Consider the following 21,408-nt stretch of genomic DNA (forward strand, 5'->3'; position numbering starts at 1 on the left):
GGTTCCTTCCTGATTTAAGAAAAATGAAAGCAGTCCATGTCCTGAAATTTAGGCTCAAAAGAAAAAAAAAAAAAATCAAACTTGCCAGCAAAGTAAAAGAATAAGAAATAAAGGCCATAGTAGACTATGATGCCTTGTTTTCAAGACAGGATAAACAGAGATGAAAGAGCAAAACAGAAACATAACCAAAATCAAAACAATTACTGATTCTAGACGATTGATCACATAAGCTGTGTGTTGGAGATCTAAGACTCAGTGGCAGAAATTTCTTGCAGTATGTAAATGAAAAGTTTTCCAGAGAAAGAATATTACAGGCAAGATTTTAAGTATGAGTTTAAATGCTTAGATAGCAAGTTATCTAGAAGTCTAAAGAGTTGGTATGGAAAAACTGTCTTTTGTTTCAGCATTAAAGAGGTGTCTTTGTTTGATTTTACTTGTTTGGGTTATTTTTTTGTTTGTTTGTTTTTCTTTTTTCCCTGGTGATTGGTAGTCCATTTGGGTGTCCGTGTTACAAGACTGAGCCATTAGGAAAAAAATTTGAAAAGCAGACTCTAATGGTGGATACCTTTGTTTTCCTTACCTTAGAGACTTACAAACATTAACAAATAGGCTCTGAAAGCAAGATTTTTCCAACTGAGTAACGGGGGTTTTTTATATCCCATCCAAGAGACCATTAAAACTGGATCAATGTTCACAAGCCTGTGAACCTGTAGAAACTGATTCCCTTTAACTGTACTACATGGTCCTAAAGACTATCATATGGTCTCTCATGCAAGGGAAAAAGTCACTCAGAAACTGAAAAAATACCTCTTTTTCTTCTTCTTTTCTGCCATGGGTCTTGCTGTAGTTGATTGGTGTATCCCAGCCTTCCTGTTCACAAAGTGCCTGGTAGAAGGCTGCATTTACCAGGATGCTGCTTGCTTTGAAAGGAGAAGAGGAAGGAGTGGGAAGTGCTGTGCTGGAAGAAGTGAGAGGCATGACTTTGTCTTGGCTTCGATTCTTTTTCATGCTCAAATCCAGTGTGCCATTTTCATCCACTTCTATCTCAGCTCCCTGACATGCAACAGGAAATAGAGACTTGTTTAGATATGGGCATGGTAAGGCTGTAAAATAACCATGTGGTGCTTTTAAAGGATAAATATAAATGCACGCTTTTATTTAAATTTATCTGAATCTAAACCCAGCTTTTCGAATTATGTCAGTTAATGTCCAACTCTTAGGCAGACTTAAGAGTAGCTTCAGTAATGGTATCCCTGCTTCTCAGCTTAAACATAGTAAGTAGAATTTAAATAAGATGCCACTAAACCATAACCTATACACCCTAAATCTAGTTTTATTTAAAAAAAGTTTAGCTTTAAATCTTCTTGATCTTTTCACTCTTACAGAGAACTATGACCCCAATTCACAGTTAAAAGCATTAATGCATTGTTTAGGTCATCAACAGCATTACTATTACATATCCTCCCTTCCCCCCACACCCTGGAAACATTACAACATCTGCATCATGGTGGGGGAGAAGGAGGGGGAAAGAAATGCATCTAACAGTAGCACAGTCGGAGAAATATTCACTAAGGTTTTCTACATCACTTGAAATAAGGTACAGCATTTTGACTAGGCCACTAAGGCACAAGTCTGCACTGAGACCACGAGACTGGGAGATGCAGGAGGATCTTGAGGAGGTTCTCCCTAACGGAGACATTCTGCCAGAGTTAACAAACCATTGGTTTCCTGGGAAATACAGCAAAGAGCAGCCTCTAATTGCAGAGGTGGGTGCAGTCTGGGGAGAGACCCAATCTCTCTTTCCAGTCTGGGGGAAGCTCTCCTGCTCACAAAAAGGGGAAAATGCTGCTTGGCTGTACAGGAACAAAGGAAGGAAATATTCTACCTTACTGTTTGATGGCAGAAAAAGAGGGCAAACTCTTCTTGCAATGGTCTAAGGCTGCTGAAAGTGCAATTTATTAATGTAATCAACAACAAATTTGCCCTCGTGCTTAATATGCTACACTGCATATTGACATATTTTCTATACAGAGATGAATATAAGACTAGTCCTTGCTATTGCCAACATTTACTGAAGGCAAGTAGGGAAAACTATGAAACGTGGCTTCTGGAGGACTACTCAGTAGTCTAGCTCAGTGTTTTCCTGAATCAAGTAGGAAACATTCAAAGACTATGGAGATATATTGATGTCAGATATCTACATGTGGAATACTGTAATTAACGCTGCTCATTGACTCCGTGTTACTTTCATCACTGCTATTTTTAATTCGTGTCACCGTAAAACTTGGATAACACTTGGAATTTGGGGTAGATGTGTTTGGTGCTGTGTAACTGTAGGAGACAGTTGTATAATCCAAGATTTCTTACCTTGAGTAATATCATAGGAAACTCACAGTGTAAATGAATCACCTAGATGATGTGTTATAAATGGAAAAGGGTCAGGTATGTCCAGGGGGAGAGTTTGTCTGTCTTTCTTAGACCTCTTCCTCAGAAAGACATTGGCAGAAGGAATCTCTTTCTTTTTCTGCCCATTAAATATTGCTGGGGCATGATGATTAGTCAACTATTCAATTGCTAAAGAGAGGGCAGTGAAACCTGTCCTTGCTTGAGGATCTTAGGAGTTGTGGTGAAGCAGGGAGTTCTCCCACTGTGCTGAAAGTGTGACCTGGCCACCCTGACTGGACTGAGGATGAAAGCTTCCTTCATGCAGCCTTGCCTTCTAGCACTGCCTGATGACTTATTTATAGGTAAAATGTGATTGATTAAATCTTCTGAATCAGAAGGAAAATACTGGTGGTAGCTGACAATTTAAGGCCCAACAACCCCTCTTCACTCAGCCAGCATGAGTCCCATTTTCATCCATGAGCCTGACACAGATGCCCACCTAGACTGAAGCACCACCAAGCCATCTGCTTGTCCCTGGTTCAGAAACTCAGGCACCTCTTATGTTTGCTTCTCCCACATAGCCAAGTTCACATTTTCAATCATACAGCTTAAAGAGAGAGATGTTTTGTTATATTTATGGGAAGTAAATACACTTCTAATATGTTCATACTAAGATGCTTTGGTTATATCTTTCTGTCCCTTTTTAGTAAATAGTTTAATCTCCTGTGATAGTTTTAAGCCCTGAATTTGACAGTGCAGCTTATCCTGGATAATAACTTAGTAACCACAACATCTTATGCCATCTGTATAATATCAAATACATTTTTATACCAGCATTAATAAACCTTAGTTACAAAAATCCAAGATATTAACTATATCAGTGCCAAGCACACACTCCAGGATCTGACAATATAGCTCTGCCACAATCGCCCCAGTGTTTTTTGGCTTCATAGTTGATATGTAACTATAGCAATGAAACAGAGCTACAGTAATCAAGTTTAATGACCAATGTAAAGTAAAATGCTAAATATTGTAGTTGCTGACATTTTTCATAATAAAAAAACTTGGGTTAAGTCTGCACAACCAACATTCACATAAAATTCCAGACCTCTGTGACAGATGGCTTAGGAAAGGAAGCCATGTGACTGGGCTGCGGTAGTTTTATAGTGCAAAACCCATAAATAGTGCAGATTCTCTGTCACTGACAAAATATCAACTACTCAGAAGGCAACAGCAACAACAAAAAGGACCAAAACCAATCAAGGTCCCTTTCTTAATGCAACTTGACATAGAATAATATCAGAAAATCATTCTCTCTGAGAAACAGATACCAATAGCCTCCACAAGGACCTCTGACTGATAAGCAGAACATTTGCTAACATGGATATTTAAAGCTTTCTCAACACTTGCCTGAAAATCATGTAGGAGTTGGGTTGTCCAACACATACCTAATTCAGATCAGGGAAGGCTGGGTTGTGTTTGTGAAGTAGTGTGCAGATGGGGTTTAAGTGAGCTCACAGATGCACACAACAATTAAATAAAGTCATGGGAAAAATGAGAATTTGCCCATTGCAGGACTGATCACACGTTTACAGCATGGCTTTTTTCTCAGAATGGTATAAAAGAGCTATTGCTTTGGTGCCTTCCTAGCAAACTCCAAATGGCAGAGCAAAAAGAGAGAAGTCAGAGTTATTGCTCCAGTTTACATTCCTACTCTGATCCCACCCTCCTCTCAATATGTCTCCTTTACCACATTTATTTTTACATTAATTTTTAAATGGAACTAAAAAGACAAAAATGGGAAATGGGAAAAAATGCTAGAGCAGTACTCTGACATGCTGACAGAAAATGGCACTTACTATGCTTAGCTCAGGCTTGTAAAGGCTATATTCTCCTCACTGAAGGCAAGATCTTATTATTGTTGACTCTAGTGCATGTGTGAACAGGCCTATATTTATCCATTTACCATGACATATTTAAAATACAGCTACTAAAACAATATAAACTGTTCTGATTATTCTTTAAAACTGTAAGCAAAACAAAGATGAAAATGTATATTTTTAGTTCCTAACTTATGTTTGTTTTAAGCTGTGTAAATTTTTGCAGCCTGATTTTGATCTTACTCATATTTACATTTACACTGGTGTAAACCAGGACAATATCCACTGAAGCAATGGAGAAAAGTCAATGAGCATGATAAGATACACAGAGTAATTTAGTTCAGGTTACTTCTTACCTACTACCTCCTCAGTGACAGTCTAATCCCCCCACCTCACGTTTTACAAGCAGCTGGTAAAAGGATTCCAGAATAAAAAATGAAAGAAAAATTATGAGAGTGCATTTTCTTTATTCCAGTAGCTATTCAGTGAAAAGATAAGGTACAAATAGTACCTTATTACCAAATATGAAGACTGATATAAATAAGTAAACCAAAACAACAAAAAAAATGCTCTGTATACTCTCTAACTGCTTTGTAAAATAAAGTCAATTTTTTTCAGCCTTGTTTATCTTATGACATAAATATTAGGGAATATTTTCTATTCCTTAATTAGGTCGTGTCCTTAGGACTGAATTACAACAGCTAGGTCAATAAAGGATGCTAGTTTTTTGTGTCAAATTTCTCCTCATTTTTTCGTATGCTTTTGGCCCATCTGATCACTCATAACATTTAATACTTTCCAGTGTGTCTCCAGTAATGATTACAAGTTAATCTTTGTTTCAGGTGGATCAGAAAGAGTAAATTATTGTGTCTGCAGGGATCTTATTTCAAATCTGTGACATAGAAGATTGTGTCATGTATTCTTTGGTTGGCATCAGCCATGGAACTTAATGCTAAGCAAGTCCAAAGAAACAACATGATCAATGATTTTGCATTCCCCCTAGCAGTTCAATCTGGTTTGGAAAGCTCAAAAGTGCTCTTAAATTCTGGTATTGGGAGTAAATGAGACTTGTATCTTGCCGTGTGTATGAATAATATTCTTAATACAAGTCCACCCAAAAGAGTACAATCTTTTCTATTCTCGGCCAACAAAAACACATGCACCTGGTCCTCAATTCTTCACACTTTAGTTTAAGCAATTGAGTACCTCTGCAGAAAATTAAAATATTAATTTGGGTCAAAGTGAGAAAACTTGTAACAGCCCAACAACATCTGAGACAACAATGGAGTCACAATTTAAGCCCAGAGCAGTTCACAAATTAAAAAACCCTAGCCAAGAAGGTACTTAGAGAGCAATATGCACAGCAGTATTACAGGATGGTACTTAGTGATACTCGGATGATTTTTCATCCTGTATTTAGGCTTTAAGGTATTTGGAGTAAAGTACTGCCTGAAAACATGCTGAATGTTAGCTACATTTTTAAAATAATTGATGCAATTTTCACCATCATCAATATCCAAGAATGGAGAGAGATGACAAAATTTTATTCAAAAAACAGAATTTAAACTTTAAACATTTTTAGCAAGTGTGATTTTATTTTGATATTTTTTGTTGTTGTTTTCTTTCAAGGCATAGTGTGCATATGCCATTTTGTCTAAACAGGTGGGAAAAACACCAAAACAGTCAACAAAATGTTTGGCAAGCAGTAGTGATGAGGATACAGATAAACTATTGCCTGCAGCTACCTCATTGAGACATGTGTGGTGAGGGCTGTAATCAGGGGAGATCCCTGGAAGTTATGATGATGTGGATTCTTACACAGAGCTAGAAACTGCAGGCTGAGTCTCCTAGGGGAGCTCTTTTGGTCACTTCAATGGGAGCTGAATGAAGTTACATATATTGCAAATCAAATACAACCAGGAGACTGGCTTGGGGTATTGTCTGCATGAGAATTGCCTGGTTGGGATTGTATTCAGGGGAAAAGTTTACTGCAATCTCAGGCTGAATGGCTCATACAGTGCAACATTAATGTGGCATTAATTATTTTGAAAACCGGATCATCAAGGTATCTGATGATCTTACTATTTTGTATGACTGATACATAATTCATAGAGAAGATTTAAGATTCATTTTACTGCTCATTTCAGAATAAATGTATTTTTTAATGGATTAATTTTTAAATTGTTATTTTTAAACTTGGGATATTTGTCAGATCACCTTGAACATAAGGTTTCTTTGGAAGTTTTTCTCACTAGTGGTACTGTTAATGTGTAATGTGACTTTTCCATCCTTGCTACGCTTCTCTTTCTCCTCTGTTATCTTGGACTCTCCCTTTTGAACTGATATGCGGAGAATGAGAGATACATATTTGAATGTTCATTAAATTATTGAAATTTGGAACTACGTTATAAAATTAATTTACTTTTTCATTTAAATGTTATCTGTATACACAGGAATGTGGTGAATATTCAGGGTAAACCATCCAACTCTTTCTAGGAGAGGGACTATGCCTTGGGTGCCAAGAAAAATTTAAGAGGCAAAAAGAAAAAAAAAAGATACTTGGGACAACACTTGGGCAAAAAATCATTTTGTTGTTTTCCCCACTTGTTTAAGCAAGGCAACATATGCATGCCTTGAGCAAATACAAGAAAATGCCACTTACTCGAAATGTTTGAACTTTAAGTTCTGCCTTTAAAACTTAGAAGCACAATATTTTTACATCTCTGACAATTGTGCTACTGGCAAAGTATTTCCAACAAGCCTGGGAAGTCTTCTGCAGTCTCACATATCTTTGTTCTACCAGCACACAGCCTCCCATCGGTAAAGAACCAAGGACAGGATTTCTGGGAGGCTGTCTGATGCTCAAACACCTTTACAAGTCAGGAGCTTTGATCTGCTGAAGTACGGACGATGCTAACCAGGTTTTCCTAGAAAAAGGAATGAAAGGGTGTTTCAGGGGGCAGGGCTGAGATGCTTGATACTGTGGAGCTCTGAACACAGCCACTCCATTCAGTTATTTTCAAACCTGTTCAATGTGTGTGCTGTCGAGTAGAAAAAAGAAATAATTAACTCTGTAGTAATACGTTCCATTATTTGAGTTCAAATACAGATAAAGTCTCAAGATGAGAGTTTTTAATAATCTAAAGATTTGTAAGATAGTCTGGCAATTAAACATTTACATTTACAGGATTTAAACCAAAAGTTGTGGAATTAAGTTGTCAGACTCTCCTCAATGAAGAAATTTTCTAATTTTAAAATATGAAACAATAAAATACTATTTATTGGTGTTTCTGAATTGTTTTGTGGCTAGTAGTGGCACAATTTTTTGCTTTGAATCCTGTATGATCAAGGTAATAATTATCCAAAACCAAATAAAAATATGTTTTGTGTACTATTGGACACCAAATCTGTTTGGGGCTTACTTGTCTGTGTTTTGGCCAGAAGCTAATTCTGATTTTTCTGTCAGATGTTTTGTAGCAGTATGCCCTCCAGAAAGTCTGGCAAAAGTGGAGGCAGGCAGATAGCAAGGTAGGCAGGTGATTTTCTTTTAGGCTGGATTCCTGGCTGTGAAAAAGGAGTAAGCTATGTGCCCCAAGTGCCCCTCTGTATCGTTACTATTATGTTCACTTCCATTCAATCCTTCCCCATGATTTGGCAACTGTGAAGCAGGTACATAGGAGAAAATCTTTGGGTTATGCCTGGTCCCTTTACTGCTCTTCTCTGGCAACAAAGGTCTATTGCTGAGGTCAGCCAAAGGCTGCTGCAGCAATTTAATCCAACCATTGGCATCATTTCCATTTCCCTACTAGAAGAAGTCTCTATTAAAGACTGATGGAAGGAGGTTTTTTGCAGCAGATATCAAGGATGAATTTGTCATTAGGAAAGGTTCTATAACCAGTCTTTGAAACAGATAATGAGTTACAGGGAGTGTATGTGGAAATACTCTAAAAAGCTTACCCTGTCTCATCTCCCAACATTGATTTTAATGTCCGAAACTTCACACACAAGTGTAAATCAAAAGCAGCAAAGCAGGGGATACCACTCTTCAAAGGCTCAAGGCTCAGAATACCTAACAAGGTGTTATGCTGGTGGCCAAATTAATGGTTCCATGGAAAAAAATAATAGCTAACCTCCTAGCAGTGGTGAATAAACCCTCAACCAAAATGCAGATCAACAGCTGCAGAAGACACATGTAGCCAGAATGAGCCTTGTGAGCCTCAGATAACGGAGAGATAAGGTAGAGCGACACTGACTTGCAGAAAAACAGATCATCTGTCGTTTGCAGCAAACATCATGAGTAAGAGTCCCACAGCAGAAGCACACCTGCTATGCTGTGTTTTGACAAATACGCCTCTTTTCACTCCCCAATGATTTGTCCTTAAGTTCCTGTAATGACTCCCTCTCATCTACAAAGAGCTTTCAGAAGTTTCATTGCAGTGGCACATGTGTGACTTTAATGCAAATAATAAACAACAGTGCTCCCACACCACTGTCATCAGAAGAAAATCTTGTCTATTTTCATCAGCATTAAAATACTATGTAATGGCACAGAAAATAAGGCTCACAGCTCACACAGCACCATTTGTAAATCATAAAGATCTGTGAGGAAACGCAGAGCAGAAACCAAAACACGAAATCCACACAAACATCTACAAAATTAGGCAGCTTTCCATTATGACAGACTTGCCCAAATTATCTATCTCCAAACGCAGTGGGCCTGATTCTCCACTCTTGCCAGCAGAAAGGGGAATTTTACCAAAGTCAGTTGTTATTCCCCCCTCTCCACCTTGCCAAACTGTTAGGGGTTCCAAACACAACAGACACCATAGGTAGTTTTGTTCCATTGCTAGTAAAATATCCCCTTGATTAATCATATGATTTTTTTTTTAAATCAGTCTCCAAAATGATCACTAATGGCAGGTTTCAGAGGGAGAAAAATTCCCTCTTAAAACAGATCTTACTCATTATCCACCACAGATTGTTTTTGGATTTCAAATAACCTTTTACTTTTTTTCCTCCCAGAAAACTCCCCCCTTGTAATTAGGGCTCAATTATGAAAAGAATTAACAACATAATTCCTGCTATTTATTTAGTTTTATCAGAACCGGTCACTGCGTTACTGATTTTTTTTTCTCTGCCTCTCTTCAAAAGAGCATGCAAACAGAAGCCTCCTTTTGGGGGATTTAATGCAGTCACTAACATGAAAGACAGTTTATTCGCACAGTTCAGTAGCTAGCACACCCTCCAGGTTCTTGGACTACCCTACCTTGGCAGACAGACTCTGTGGTTTGTTGGAGAGGATCTCTGCTGCTTCCCTGCAGCGGGTGGAAAGGTTCAGGATAGCAGCAGCTGCTGCTATGTGGGTGTCTTCACTACATTGACCGTAGCTATAAGAGTTGGCATGGCAAGGGCTCTGTGTGTGGGCGCTAGCACTAGGCAGTCGATTAGAAAATTTCACTGGATTTGAAAAATGCTTTGCTGTTGAAGAGAGATTTGATTAGCAATTGCATGTATGAAATTTTCCCCATTAAATAGTTTTGCTTCTCAGACTACGATTTCATACATAAAAGAAAAAAATTTTCAAAGATTACATTTAAAACAATCTGTTTGCTATTGCCAGTAAGGGTTTACAGTAAAAATGGCTTCAGAAACACAGTAATTTAATTTTTGCTTGAGAAATACACATCTGTCAACAAACCTTCTGAGATTTTTACTCATATTTTACTTATTCTTAACTCTGGCATTGAAAACAATGATGTCCAAGGAAAGACTGAGCAAGCATTAGCATGCTATCCATTGTGATTTGACCACTCCAGTGGACAAATGCAATTGTAAATGTTTTCTTGCAAAGGCTTCCTCTTGGAGCTCTATTGTGAAAAAACCAACAGTGACTTGACCAGTCTTAGCTAAAACAACACTGCTTACTCTCCTTAGATGAATAAGTCTATTACTTAAATAACTTTGCTTATGTGACTAAGGACCACACAACTAGGCTCTTGAATGAAGCAGAGAAATCAGATAAAAACATTACCTGTAAGGAACATTCAGTACTAAATATTTTGTGGAAATATTTATAAATTTAACTCTAGTCTTTAAACAATTAAAAAAATTGTGGATGTACATATGATCTTGGTTTAGAATCTTTTGTTGGCTATATTTGGAGTAATACACAAATTTATTAGGCACCGGGAAGGTCAGTTGAAAATTAAATGCTAACAGGTGAACAGAAAAGCACTTTCACAGACAAAAGTGGGTTTGTGGTTCTTTGTTTTCTTCTTCATCAGCAGCATTTACTCTAAAACAGAGAGAACTCTGCTCTTTCTTCTGGATTTTGGAGCTTAAGATGGCATAAACTGTTGCAGGGAGAACACAGCACCATGATTTCAGCTCTAAAGAAGCAATAATCACTTCTTTTGTCTGCAGCCCTCACAGTGTCCTACAAAGATAAACTAAGCAAAATCCAATTTCTCAGCCTACACCCAGATACATCAAGAACATTTCTGCGTATGGCCATCTGCTCATTCCCTAAAGATCTGAGCCCCAAGGCTCTGGATCCCTTTGGATGTAGAGCTTTGGCTGAGTCCTTTTTAATGCTAAGAGCTACACAAGGCATAGGAGGACTCATCTTCCCTCAAACTTGGGATGCTCTGAAACAAATGCTTGTTTATGTGCTTTGACTGTAGCTGAATGCTATATTCCATTTCTCTAAGCACTAGAGGCATCTCAGTAGAGCAATACATGAAAGCCTCATGATTCAGTCCTCCCTTTCTCTAGTGAAAATTAAAAAGGATTTATCTACCCTGCTGTAAGCGCAGCACTGTAGCACAAACAAGATAGTCTACATTTTTAACAGTTACTACAATGAAATTTAAATTGTGTTTAAAGACCAGAAAGTGCATTTTTCATTACCTATCCTAAAAGAAAACAAAAAACAACAACCAACGAACCAACCAACTAAAAAACTACCCCAGGCTATAAAGGGTGTATGTTTTGTTAAAAAAAAACCCAACAAGTTTACAAGTGTAGAATCCACAGAGGGCTAATGATGGGCTTTTGTCTGGCTACATATTTACATAGGACTCTGAACCCATCACTGCATCATCAGCTTCTTATTGCCAACTTTTGTATACCTGAATAGTTAAATCACTCACCAGCTCTTTTACTTTCACCTTTCCATTAAAATAATAGCTGCACATTGCAATCTTTGCAAGAACAACAGGCTGTAAACTTCAGCTCTGATATAGTTCATACATAAATTGCATATATATGTATTTGCATCTCTATAAAAACATTTCAATCATTTTTTCCTTGAAATGAACCTGTGAAATAGACATACATCTGTGCAAAGAGACAGCTAATAGGGAATATTCAATTTTACAAACAAAATTGGAAAATCTGCCACCCAAGAAGCTGGCAATGCATATATTTGCTTTCATTTAAGCAAGTCTATTTTCCAGGTCAGATAAATATCTACTTTTCATTTGCAATTTTAAATAGAATATTTATATATATACACACAACAAGCAGATACCTACAAACATATATGTGTGTTTTTGTGTACTCAGACACATACACAAATAAATATTAAAATATACAAAATTGTATAATATATAAAACATATGTAATATTTTATAGGATTAGATGCATATTATATTAACTTATATATTAATTTATTAATTAACAAAATTGTTTGCTTTTCTGTTCACCTTACTATGGATGTTCTTCTTCATTGGAGTAAGAGGGACAAAATTTATTTTCCTATTTTATTTTCCTTTACTAATCTTTTTGTCATTAACAAAGCAAAAGCCAACTAAAAAGTCTTTTTTAACATTGTTCTAGATCTATTTTCTTCTGACCCCAGTTTTGGTGGAATTAAGCATTTCTTTTCCATTACCCTCAGGGCAACAGTATCATTTGTTTCTTTAAACTAAAGAATATTTTATAGTGGTTGATACAATGACAGAACCTTGCTGATGTTTCCTATGCAGATTCTGAAGAGCATCTGCAGTAAACCATCAGTGCTCACACTGTGGTATCTCATTTGTACAGAGCAGTACCTCTGCAAATCTGTAAATGATGCAAGCAGAGGAATCTTGGTAACAATTTGATGCATTGCATATAGCATATCACTGCACTACAAATATGATTTAGTACACAAATATGAGGTACCAAAACAAATTCAGCCCAGGCCTGGAATTAATGTAGCTGGGGCACATGCTCATCTAGGAGGAATAATACCTGTATAGATTCACCCAAATGGTACCTGAAGTACCTTTGAAACCTAACTTGGATTTCTTTGTACTATAATTCATTACATCTTGTGCAGACACATACCATGGGACTTCTCATCTATGCCATAAAGATATCGCAATTTAATGAAGGAAAAAGGTAATGGGTAAGACATAAAGCATTCTCTTTTACTCATCTTTTCCACTGATAACTGCTTTTAAAAGAAGCATCAAAAATGTAAACTTTGTAGTGATTAATTTAGTGTTTTAAATTCTATATTTTGCATATTAGTAATTCTATTTAACATTCTAGATACAAGTGATTAAAGATGGTTTCTACAGACCTTTTTAGAATTCTAGAAGTTTGAAAGCAGAACAAGCAAAAAGGAAAAAAAATCATCAACATTTTGCCCCTTTTTCAACAGAAAATTTAATTTCAAGCTTACATTCAAGAAACTGAGGTGTTTTTCGACCTTGTGACACGGGTGCTGTTGTGCGTTTGCCAAAGACTTGTGCATCAAAACTGGCGTAATCAAATGGGACTTTCCCAAACTTCTCCTGCTCTTTCACCAGGGTGCCTCTGGAGGAAGTGACTGGCTGTGAAGTTCTGTAACTGTACTGTGATACCTCAGGCTGCTTTGCTAAGTTTGTCCTGCAGAGAGGAGGAAAAGAATGAAGGAAAGACAAGAATGTCTTTAAATAACCTTGTCTTGAAAAATAGGATATGATTGCATCTCATAATCCAAAACTGAGTTATTATCACATGCAAAACTTACTGAACGTGGTGGCTGACTAGTAGTCAAAAAGTTCTTTGACTACTTCACAAACTAAAAGGTGAGGACATTAAAAAAATGCAATATTGTTTAATAGTGGTCTGGGCTATTTACTGAGTTACTGCTAGATTACCCCTTCCATTATTTCTAAAAATTTGTCTAGATTTTTTTTCTAGCTTTTAGTTTTTTCAGATCAGTATTGTTCTCACTTTACTGTGAATGACTATGGTATAAATATAAGATGATCTGTGCTATTTGGGAGGAACAAATTATTTATGGTGTGTTATTCCATTTAGTTAATGTTCAGTAACTACTTGTCTTTAGTAATTTCCTTAGGACTTTTCATATGTAGAATTAAGGCACGTGCAGTTGGCAGACACATGGACATAATATTCTGTAATGGCTCTGAAGGAACCATTAGAACTGATCATGTCAATAATCCACAAATTAAAGTGTCCCCAAATAGACCTGAATATAATAGGTTGTAATGGTCGTGGTGCCAATGATGTGCAAATTATGCGTGTCTGTAGGGTCCATATAACTCAGACAAAATACAATTACAATAAAAAGTGTTTCTCCTTTTTGATGTCATTGTATAAAAATAAATTAAAGTAATTAAACCAATAAACTAAAAATAAAGAAATTCTATGAATTGCTCTGATCAGGTTACTTGTGTGGAAGTAAGATTTAGTAAGATATATTTTATTGTTTATCCAAAAATACATCTCTCGTCTTTCATGTCAGCCACATGCACAAGAACCAATAGAAAGATGGTGGTTTATTCTGAGAATCAGATAGTTTTGCAGAGGTTCATCCCGGAAAACTGGGTTACCACTGGAGCTGAAATCTGAAGTGGGTGAAAGATCTGAGGACCAATCAACAGAGTTTGTGCAAAAAAGAGAGTTTGTTTGTTTGTTTGGAGAAACTGGTTTGGAAAGGGTCCTACCTGTGAGTCTGATCATGGCACTGCCCAGCTTTTGGAGACTCGAGCTGGTTCTTTTCCTGGGACATTGCCAACTTTTCAGCTGCAGCAATTGGACAACCAGAAAGGCTGTTGAAAAGCAGAGGTGAAGAGCAGAAACAACAAGAAAAAAACATTGAAATTAATTATTGTGCAAAGGAGATGTCTGCTGTTTTTCTGTGGAAACCAGTGACTTTGATGGTCTGTGCATCTAAGGGAACTGCTGCTGTTATAGCCCAGATTCATCTGTTTTTCAATCCTTAATGCAAAACTGTGAAATCTGTGTATTTTAGGTGATATATCTGGAAACTGAATCATGTAGGAGTTTTCCACAGTTCAGCTTTGATGTTTTGTGTCTGGCAAGTCACTAGTAAATTTTTTGACAAATGACATTTACTTTATCAGCTAAACCATGCATATAAGCCTCCTGCTGATTAAAAGGAAAGTGAATTTGGGGAAAAAAAACCCAGGGATATGTGAGCGACTGTTACCAAAGAACACATTTTATCATTTCAAGTTGTGCTAGCTTATAGTTTACTGTTTGTTTTATTAGATTAGAACATGTTTTCTTATCCTATTCATGGGCTGCCCATGATACAGCTGATGTGCTTCAAAGATGACTGGGGATTTAAAACAGGAAAAACAAAGAAAAAAATCTGCTTGTGCCTTATATATTGTTATAGACAAACTTCTCATATGTCTGATGAAGACTGACTTACTATTTTTAGTATTAAACACAGTATGATAAACCTTAATTTTGGTGCACTCATGCAGTTTATCAATCAATAAAGAAAAAACCCCATAATCTCACAAAGATTCAGATTAACAAAGAAAGTTGGTTTTGAACTTCTTATGTCCCGAGTTTGATATTAAGACAGACACTATACTTTCCCAGAAGCAGTATGATGGAATATACTACTTCCAGCAGACAGCAGTAGTGACAGGAGCTGTGCTGACAGCAGTGGCTTGCTGGAGACAGAGTGTGACTCTCTGCCTCACCTGCAGTCCAGCTGTGATTCCCCAGCTGCCTGTCTGGAAGTCTTTTCTCAATTTTACTTTCTCCCTGCAGGCAGCATGCTAAACAGACAGGAGGGTTCCAGGCAGGAAGATGGCATTCCTGAGGGTAATAAGTGGTAACAGATAACAGATTTTTAAATAGTTCACTTAATTTTTTTTCTTTGGCTAAAAGGGAATGTGCCTTAATTGGAAGTTCTTGTCATCAACTACGTGGAGTGGTGCAAAACAAATGGGTTTTGGTTTCCATTGGGTTTTCCAGTTGTAGCAATAATAATGTATTTTTTCATTCCTTTCCCTTGTACATGATGATTTTTCAATGTGAAGACTGTGATGAAATTGCAGCTTTAAATCTCATATATGAAAATACTGGTGGAATTTGCCATCCTCTCCGCTGCAGCCATTTTTTATATAATGGAATTAAACACAATTATATGGTTATAAATAATACAAGCTGCCCTTGCAGTTCGTAGACACTCTTCAGTGTAGTACATAGTGTCTAATTCCAAGATGTGCCTATCAATTTACTCTCGAGAACATGTTAGGTTTTAAGTGGACAGGAATTTTTCCTGTCTACCTTCGGTGTGTGTTGCGATTGCTGTTGACATGTCCTCTTCCAGTGCATCCTGGCGTGGGGCACTTCAAAACATTTTCATGCATGGCAAGAACTAAAGAGAAATATATAAAAAAGTTTATAATAAATGCATCAATTAAAACCACATATCTTTAAAAAAAGAACATATCCTCTTTGAACTCAGATTCTCAGTTCTTTCACATTTTTATCACAAAAGAAGAGGGAAAGCAAAGAACCTACAATACAGTGAGCATGGTGCCTCCAGCATAAAGCAGATTATTTCTATATTTCTGTGGTGTGGCTTCCCACATGCACAAAATTGCTTATACGGACTTTAAATGAACATAAGTTCAGAGGGGTTAAATCATGAAGCCTTCTATACACCACTAACACTGGAAAAGGCAGATGACAGAGGAGCCCTGGGCCACACAGTCCATGTTACATGGAGCTGCAGTCCCTCCTTGTCCCAGGGAAGGAATGCTCTCAAGTACAGGAAGGCTGTTTATACATTTTATCAAACATTTTTAGTATGTCCCTTTGAATGTTATACCTTCTGGTCATCTGAGCTGTGCTGAAACTACCTTGGACCAACCAAGAATCAGCTTATACTCTTAGTAGTGATTACAACCTCTTGCCTGTACATTTCTTATGCCCTTGGATATGGCTCATTTTCTCTAAAACTGACAGATATGTCCTGTTAAGCATTATACATCTTTGGGCACAGTGTTTCACACTGTTGACTGTTCAGTCCACAGGTTTGTTCTGCCAGGAACCAAATTCTAACTCTTTTTTTTTTTTTAACTTTTTTTTTAAATTTTCTTTTCCCCATCAGGACAGAGTATATCTAATTGGAAGCGTGATAATTAACAAGGACTTGTTAATTTTAACTTTTTAGGAAGTTAATGTTGCTAAGGCCTTCCAAATGCAGCCTGCTTAATTCAGCAGATGTTACCATAAATACGATTTAGTACTAGATTTAAAAAAAGGGGAGAGCTACAGTTAGGAAGAGGATTTTGGTAAAGTGCAAATATCCTTTTAATTTGTTGTTATGCACACCACCACAAAGAACAATCTGACTAACTAGGCTGTTTAAGCGGATAGTTTCACATTAAGTTTTGGCTTATTACGCAGCATTTCATTGCATCATGTTGCAGGATTACACACACACACACACACACAGAGTCAAACCAATGTAATCAGAGCAGCACAGTTAGAAATAAGTTGAGAAATTCAGGCTAAACTGGGCATGAAGGGGTTAGTGTGATACTGTGACAAGACAAGGACCTGCTGTGGACCAGTGCTGGGATGTGCTGATGGAAATAACCTTTTTGAGCTCAGCAGCAAGGGGGACACTGGAAACATCTCTGCACAAGCATGCCCAGGCCTCTCATCTGTTGGCAGTGAAAACCAGCAGCCTCCATGTGCGATTGTGGCAAATGAGGCCAAGGCTCTGAAACTCGCAGGTGATGTCTGTGCCTTAGCAAAGGTGTGAGCAAGCAACACCTTGGGACTACAGCATGCAGGTCTGCTGGCAGCTTGGGGATAGGTTGTCTGATCTTGCTCATCCCAGGCTATCTAGGGAGCCTGCTGCTGTTTGTAATGATCCTGCTGAGGAGCACTTGAGCTGCACAAGTGTGGGAAGCAGGACTGTGGCCATGGGCTAGAGGGCAAAGGTGTGGTGGCTTCTTTCCCAGTCTCATCATGCAACTTCATGCAGAAAAAAAGGGAATCCTTCTCCAGCACACACTACCCACAATGCTGAGACAATACTGAGACAGATCCAGTTGTTATTCTGGACTGCAGGGTGCTGATACTCACTTTCTAGTGGCACTCTAACTTTATGTGGACAGCCTGAGAGACTGCGGTGGTGAGGGTACAGCCCAGTCACATGCCCTGTGCCATCACATCCTGGGATTGGGCATTTGGTTTCTCTCTTTTCAGGCCTGGGTGAATCTGCAGAGAAATCAGATAAAGATTTTGTTTGCGTTTAGCCCCTGTCTGCACTCAGCTGAGTGACCCTAGCAGTGTGATATTGTCTATTTTATATTTCAGATTTAGTTCCTGTACAAAGTTTTAGCAGGGATGTATTCAACTGAAACATCACTTCAGTTTTCACACTGTGTCCTTTAAACAATGATTTCCCTCTCCCAATATGCCATTTATGTGCTAAACTATATAGCTTTAGGATTGCAGTGTCATTTATTCCATTCAGAGCCTCAAACAGGACAGAAGCCACAATCCAATAAGCCAGAAAACTGGCAGCATGAGCCAACAGCAAGATCTATAAAGGAATAAATAAAAAAAGGAGAAACAATCTTTTGCTCTCTTAATGTCAGACTCCAGGAAGCTGGGACAACCAAATAAAAGCTGAGGTGTGAAACAAATAAACAAACAAACAAAAAGCATTTCAACCAGCAGCCATTCCTTAAATATCACAGATCTCTAGGCTGTAGGTTCTTTGTTAGGAAACTGAATACATGCCACTTTACATTTGAGAGGCAAGGCAAGCAGCTCCCTCTGGTACACATGGCAATGCTGCTTTGTGGAGCAGCCCACAAAGACACTGCAAACATGGAGCAGCCGATACCCTTTCAAAGGCGAGGTCTCAGCCCAGCCCCACAGCTACCACTCTGTGACAGCCACAGTGCATTCCCAGTTTCTGTTTCCAGCACCTAGAATTGTGCAGGACACGCTGGTCAGAAAACCTTTATTTGATTTCCAATGCGGGATCTAAAGTCTGGGCGAGAAAGGAATGATTTCTGGTCCAGAAATTCTCTTGTGAGAAATCTGGAGGAAGTGGCTGCATAAATTGCTGAGGATGGTTTTAGCTCCATCTGTGATTGGCTGCCAACAGCATTTGGTGCTGGGGGAGAAAACAGCTGCAGCCAGCACAGGGAGCTGCCTCCTTCAAGCTCATTTTTCTGGACCATGAGGTAGAATGTGCTTAGGGACACAATCACCAGAGACAGCTGAGGGTTAAACTTCCTGGCAAGGTTTTAGATAAAAAAATAAAATAAATAGAATAGGGAGGAAAGAAAATAGACTCAGCATCATCAGGAGACCACATGCTTTTTAGAATCACTGCAAATGGAAAGTGCTGCAGTAGTGAACAGAAAATAAAGAGGGACCCTGAAATATGATTTAGTGTTTCCTCCGGTAATTCAAAAGGTTTATCATGAAATAGATTTTTTTTTTCTGATCTAGCACCCGAGAATGAAAATTAAGAGCTGACAGATTTGGTGGTAGATTTTTAGAAATAAAACCCAGTTAATTATATAAAGTGGCAAAATTATGTGCCCAATACAACATTGGCTACAATCATATGGTGCTTATACAACCCAAAGCCTGGTGTGTTTCTCCATGGGTGTTGCCTCTGAACTCACCTGAAAACCACAACTAATTATAATATCAGGTAAAATCAGGAAAGGATAAATTCTGCCATTCTTACATCACTGATCTTTCCTATATGTGCTGTGACTAAGTCACATGGACACCAAGGTGAGCCTGGTGAACACGGCTGCTCTCAGGGTAGGAAAGAATATCTATAAAGTTCCTGCATGTGCCAAAGTCTTCTGAGCAAATAAAGGTTCACTTAGTTTAATAAAAAGGCAGATTAATACCATGCATGCACAGCTTAAGACAGCCTAAGGAAAACACTGCTTGAGACACAAAAATGAGATGTCTGCATTTTCTTCTCTAATACTGCAGGAAATATTTTATAGTTGCAGTTCCTAAAAATGCCTGTCAGTTCTCTTTCACACTAAATGATTTAGATAAGTAAATTACTGTAATATTTGCAATGTCCACAGGGACTACTCTAAAGTTACATTAGAAATACCAAAGTAAATAATTTATAAAAAGCAGAAATTGCATCAATTCTAGAGTGACCTCGGGATGTTTGGAAGGCCAAAAGGAAAAGTCAAAGGACAGATGAATGTGTTGTTACTTACTACAGAAGGGAGTGTGCTTATAAAATGACATCTCTTGATGTTCTGTAATTATCTTCAATTGAGGAGTTTCATACAAGGCAGCCTAGTTTATAAATCAAACCCAAATCTTTTAAATCTCAGCTTCTGATTAAGTGCTGAAAAATGATCCTGCAGGTTTGTAGGATACCACAAACCCTCAGAAACAATAAAGATTTTGGAATTTACTGGTATTTCTACTAATGGCAAATGAGGCAGAAGAGCATGGCTTATGCTTTCCTGGCTCAGAAGTGATGGATGCAGCAAAATGGAATGTTGATTGATGTAATAATGATTGATATGTGAAGTAGACTGAACTCTGAAAACACATGTCTTAGGAATTAGTTGGTATCTTTGGGAGAGGCCAATTTTTCACCCTAAAATTGCCCTTGAGCACTGTTTTAATGCCTTGTCTTTTGGCTGCTAAAAGTTTGGAGGTTTGTATTAGCACCCTACAGAGAAGGAAGGAGAGGAGGAGGAAAAGGAGGAGGAGGAATGTCAGTGCCAGCTACACAGGCCTTTTAGTACCCATTACTGATGATTTCACATAGCAGTTTGGCAGGAAGCCAAGTACCTAGCGTTTAACCTGGTTAGACGTGAGGCACTAGTGTGAAGGTACATAATTAACAAAATTACCAGCTAAATTCCAGATTCTTTACTGTTGCTATAAAACCCAGCTCAGAATCCTCTATCAGTCACAGGACAAATGCTTAAGCCAGCAAGAGGAGCCAAAAATACTTCCTTACGTTTGCTGCTAAATATCTGTCTCCCACCAATGTCAATAACTTTGGTTTGTCTCCTTTCCCCTGCTAGATGCTCCAGAAGAAACCTATCCAGTTCCTTGTAGGTGCTGTGAAACACATGCCCTTGCTCTGCCTGCAGAGCGATTGCTTGCTCTAGCAAACTCAAGTTGCCTTTTGTTTTGTCCAGCTCAACTGACACGTCTGTGGTTTCTGACAGGCACTCGTTGTCGTCTTCTTCACTTTCAGGGAAGAGATTCTGAATTCTCTTCTCAAAAGGATCAGAGTGAGGCTCCTGGGGTGCTCTTAGCTCTGTTTCTGAGTCACAGAGTGTTTCACAAGGACCATATTCGACCTCTTCCTTCTTAATTTCTGGGACTTCCAGGACGCTGGGTTGATTACACTCTACAATATATTTCTGAGTTACATGGGGCTTTACACTAGTTTCTTCCGAGAAATTTGAAGAGCTATCCCACTCGTTGTCCATAATTTCAGAGTTACTTTCATTTTCCTCAGATGAACAATATTTTGGGTCAGAAACAGCAGTCTTTTCCTTTCCTTCAGCTGAGCTAATCAGGTAACATTCATCAGTGTCATCACTTTCTGTTTTTAAGGATTGAATGCCACTATCATTTAGATTTTCTGCCACTGTTTGACTGGGTGCATCTTTTGCTACTTTTCCCATGTTCATCAAAGATTTGGCCATGGCATCTTGATAGCTGGAATAGTTGTCTTTTCTTTGACTGGAATTTTCTTGCCCACCTGAATGAGGGATTTCCTCGGATGATTTTGTAGTGCTCTCCTCTATATGAGAAAAAAGGCAGGAGAAATATGTAAGAATAACTATTTTTGGTATCTTGTAGAAGTGACATGAAGATATTGGCTTAC

The 21,408-nt window shown here is 38.0% G+C and overlaps 1 protein-coding gene across 6 annotated transcripts in view; it reads right to left on the reverse strand.

Annotated features, from left to right (window-relative positions):
• ST18 (ST18 C2H2C-type zinc finger transcription factor) overlaps nucleotides 1-21,408 on the reverse strand; it is a 169,970-nt gene that overhangs the window by 25,300 nt on the left and 123,262 nt on the right. For all 6 annotated transcript variants that reach the window (XM_014881644.2, XM_088174900.1, XM_088174896.1 and 3 more), the window contains 7 exons: nucleotides 20,527-21,324; nucleotides 17,634-17,768; nucleotides 15,819-15,909; nucleotides 14,213-14,317; nucleotides 12,940-13,145; nucleotides 9,532-9,743; nucleotides 808-1,053 (listed from right to left, as the gene is read on the reverse strand). In XM_014881644.2, coding sequence (XP_014737130.2) covers nucleotides 808-1,053; nucleotides 9,532-9,743; nucleotides 12,940-13,145; nucleotides 14,213-14,317; nucleotides 15,819-15,909; nucleotides 17,634-17,768; nucleotides 20,527-21,324 — 1,793 coding nt within the window. The remainder of the gene's footprint in view (nucleotides 1-807; nucleotides 1,054-9,531; nucleotides 9,744-12,939; nucleotides 13,146-14,212; nucleotides 14,318-15,818; nucleotides 15,910-17,633; nucleotides 17,769-20,526; nucleotides 21,325-21,408) is intronic.

Source organism: Sturnus vulgaris, chromosome 1 (genome assembly GCF_052056855.1).
Source record: "Sturnus vulgaris isolate bStuVul1 chromosome 1, bStuVul1.hap1, whole genome shotgun sequence".
NCBI classification, from domain to species: Eukaryota; Metazoa; Chordata; class Aves; order Passeriformes; family Sturnidae; genus Sturnus; species Sturnus vulgaris.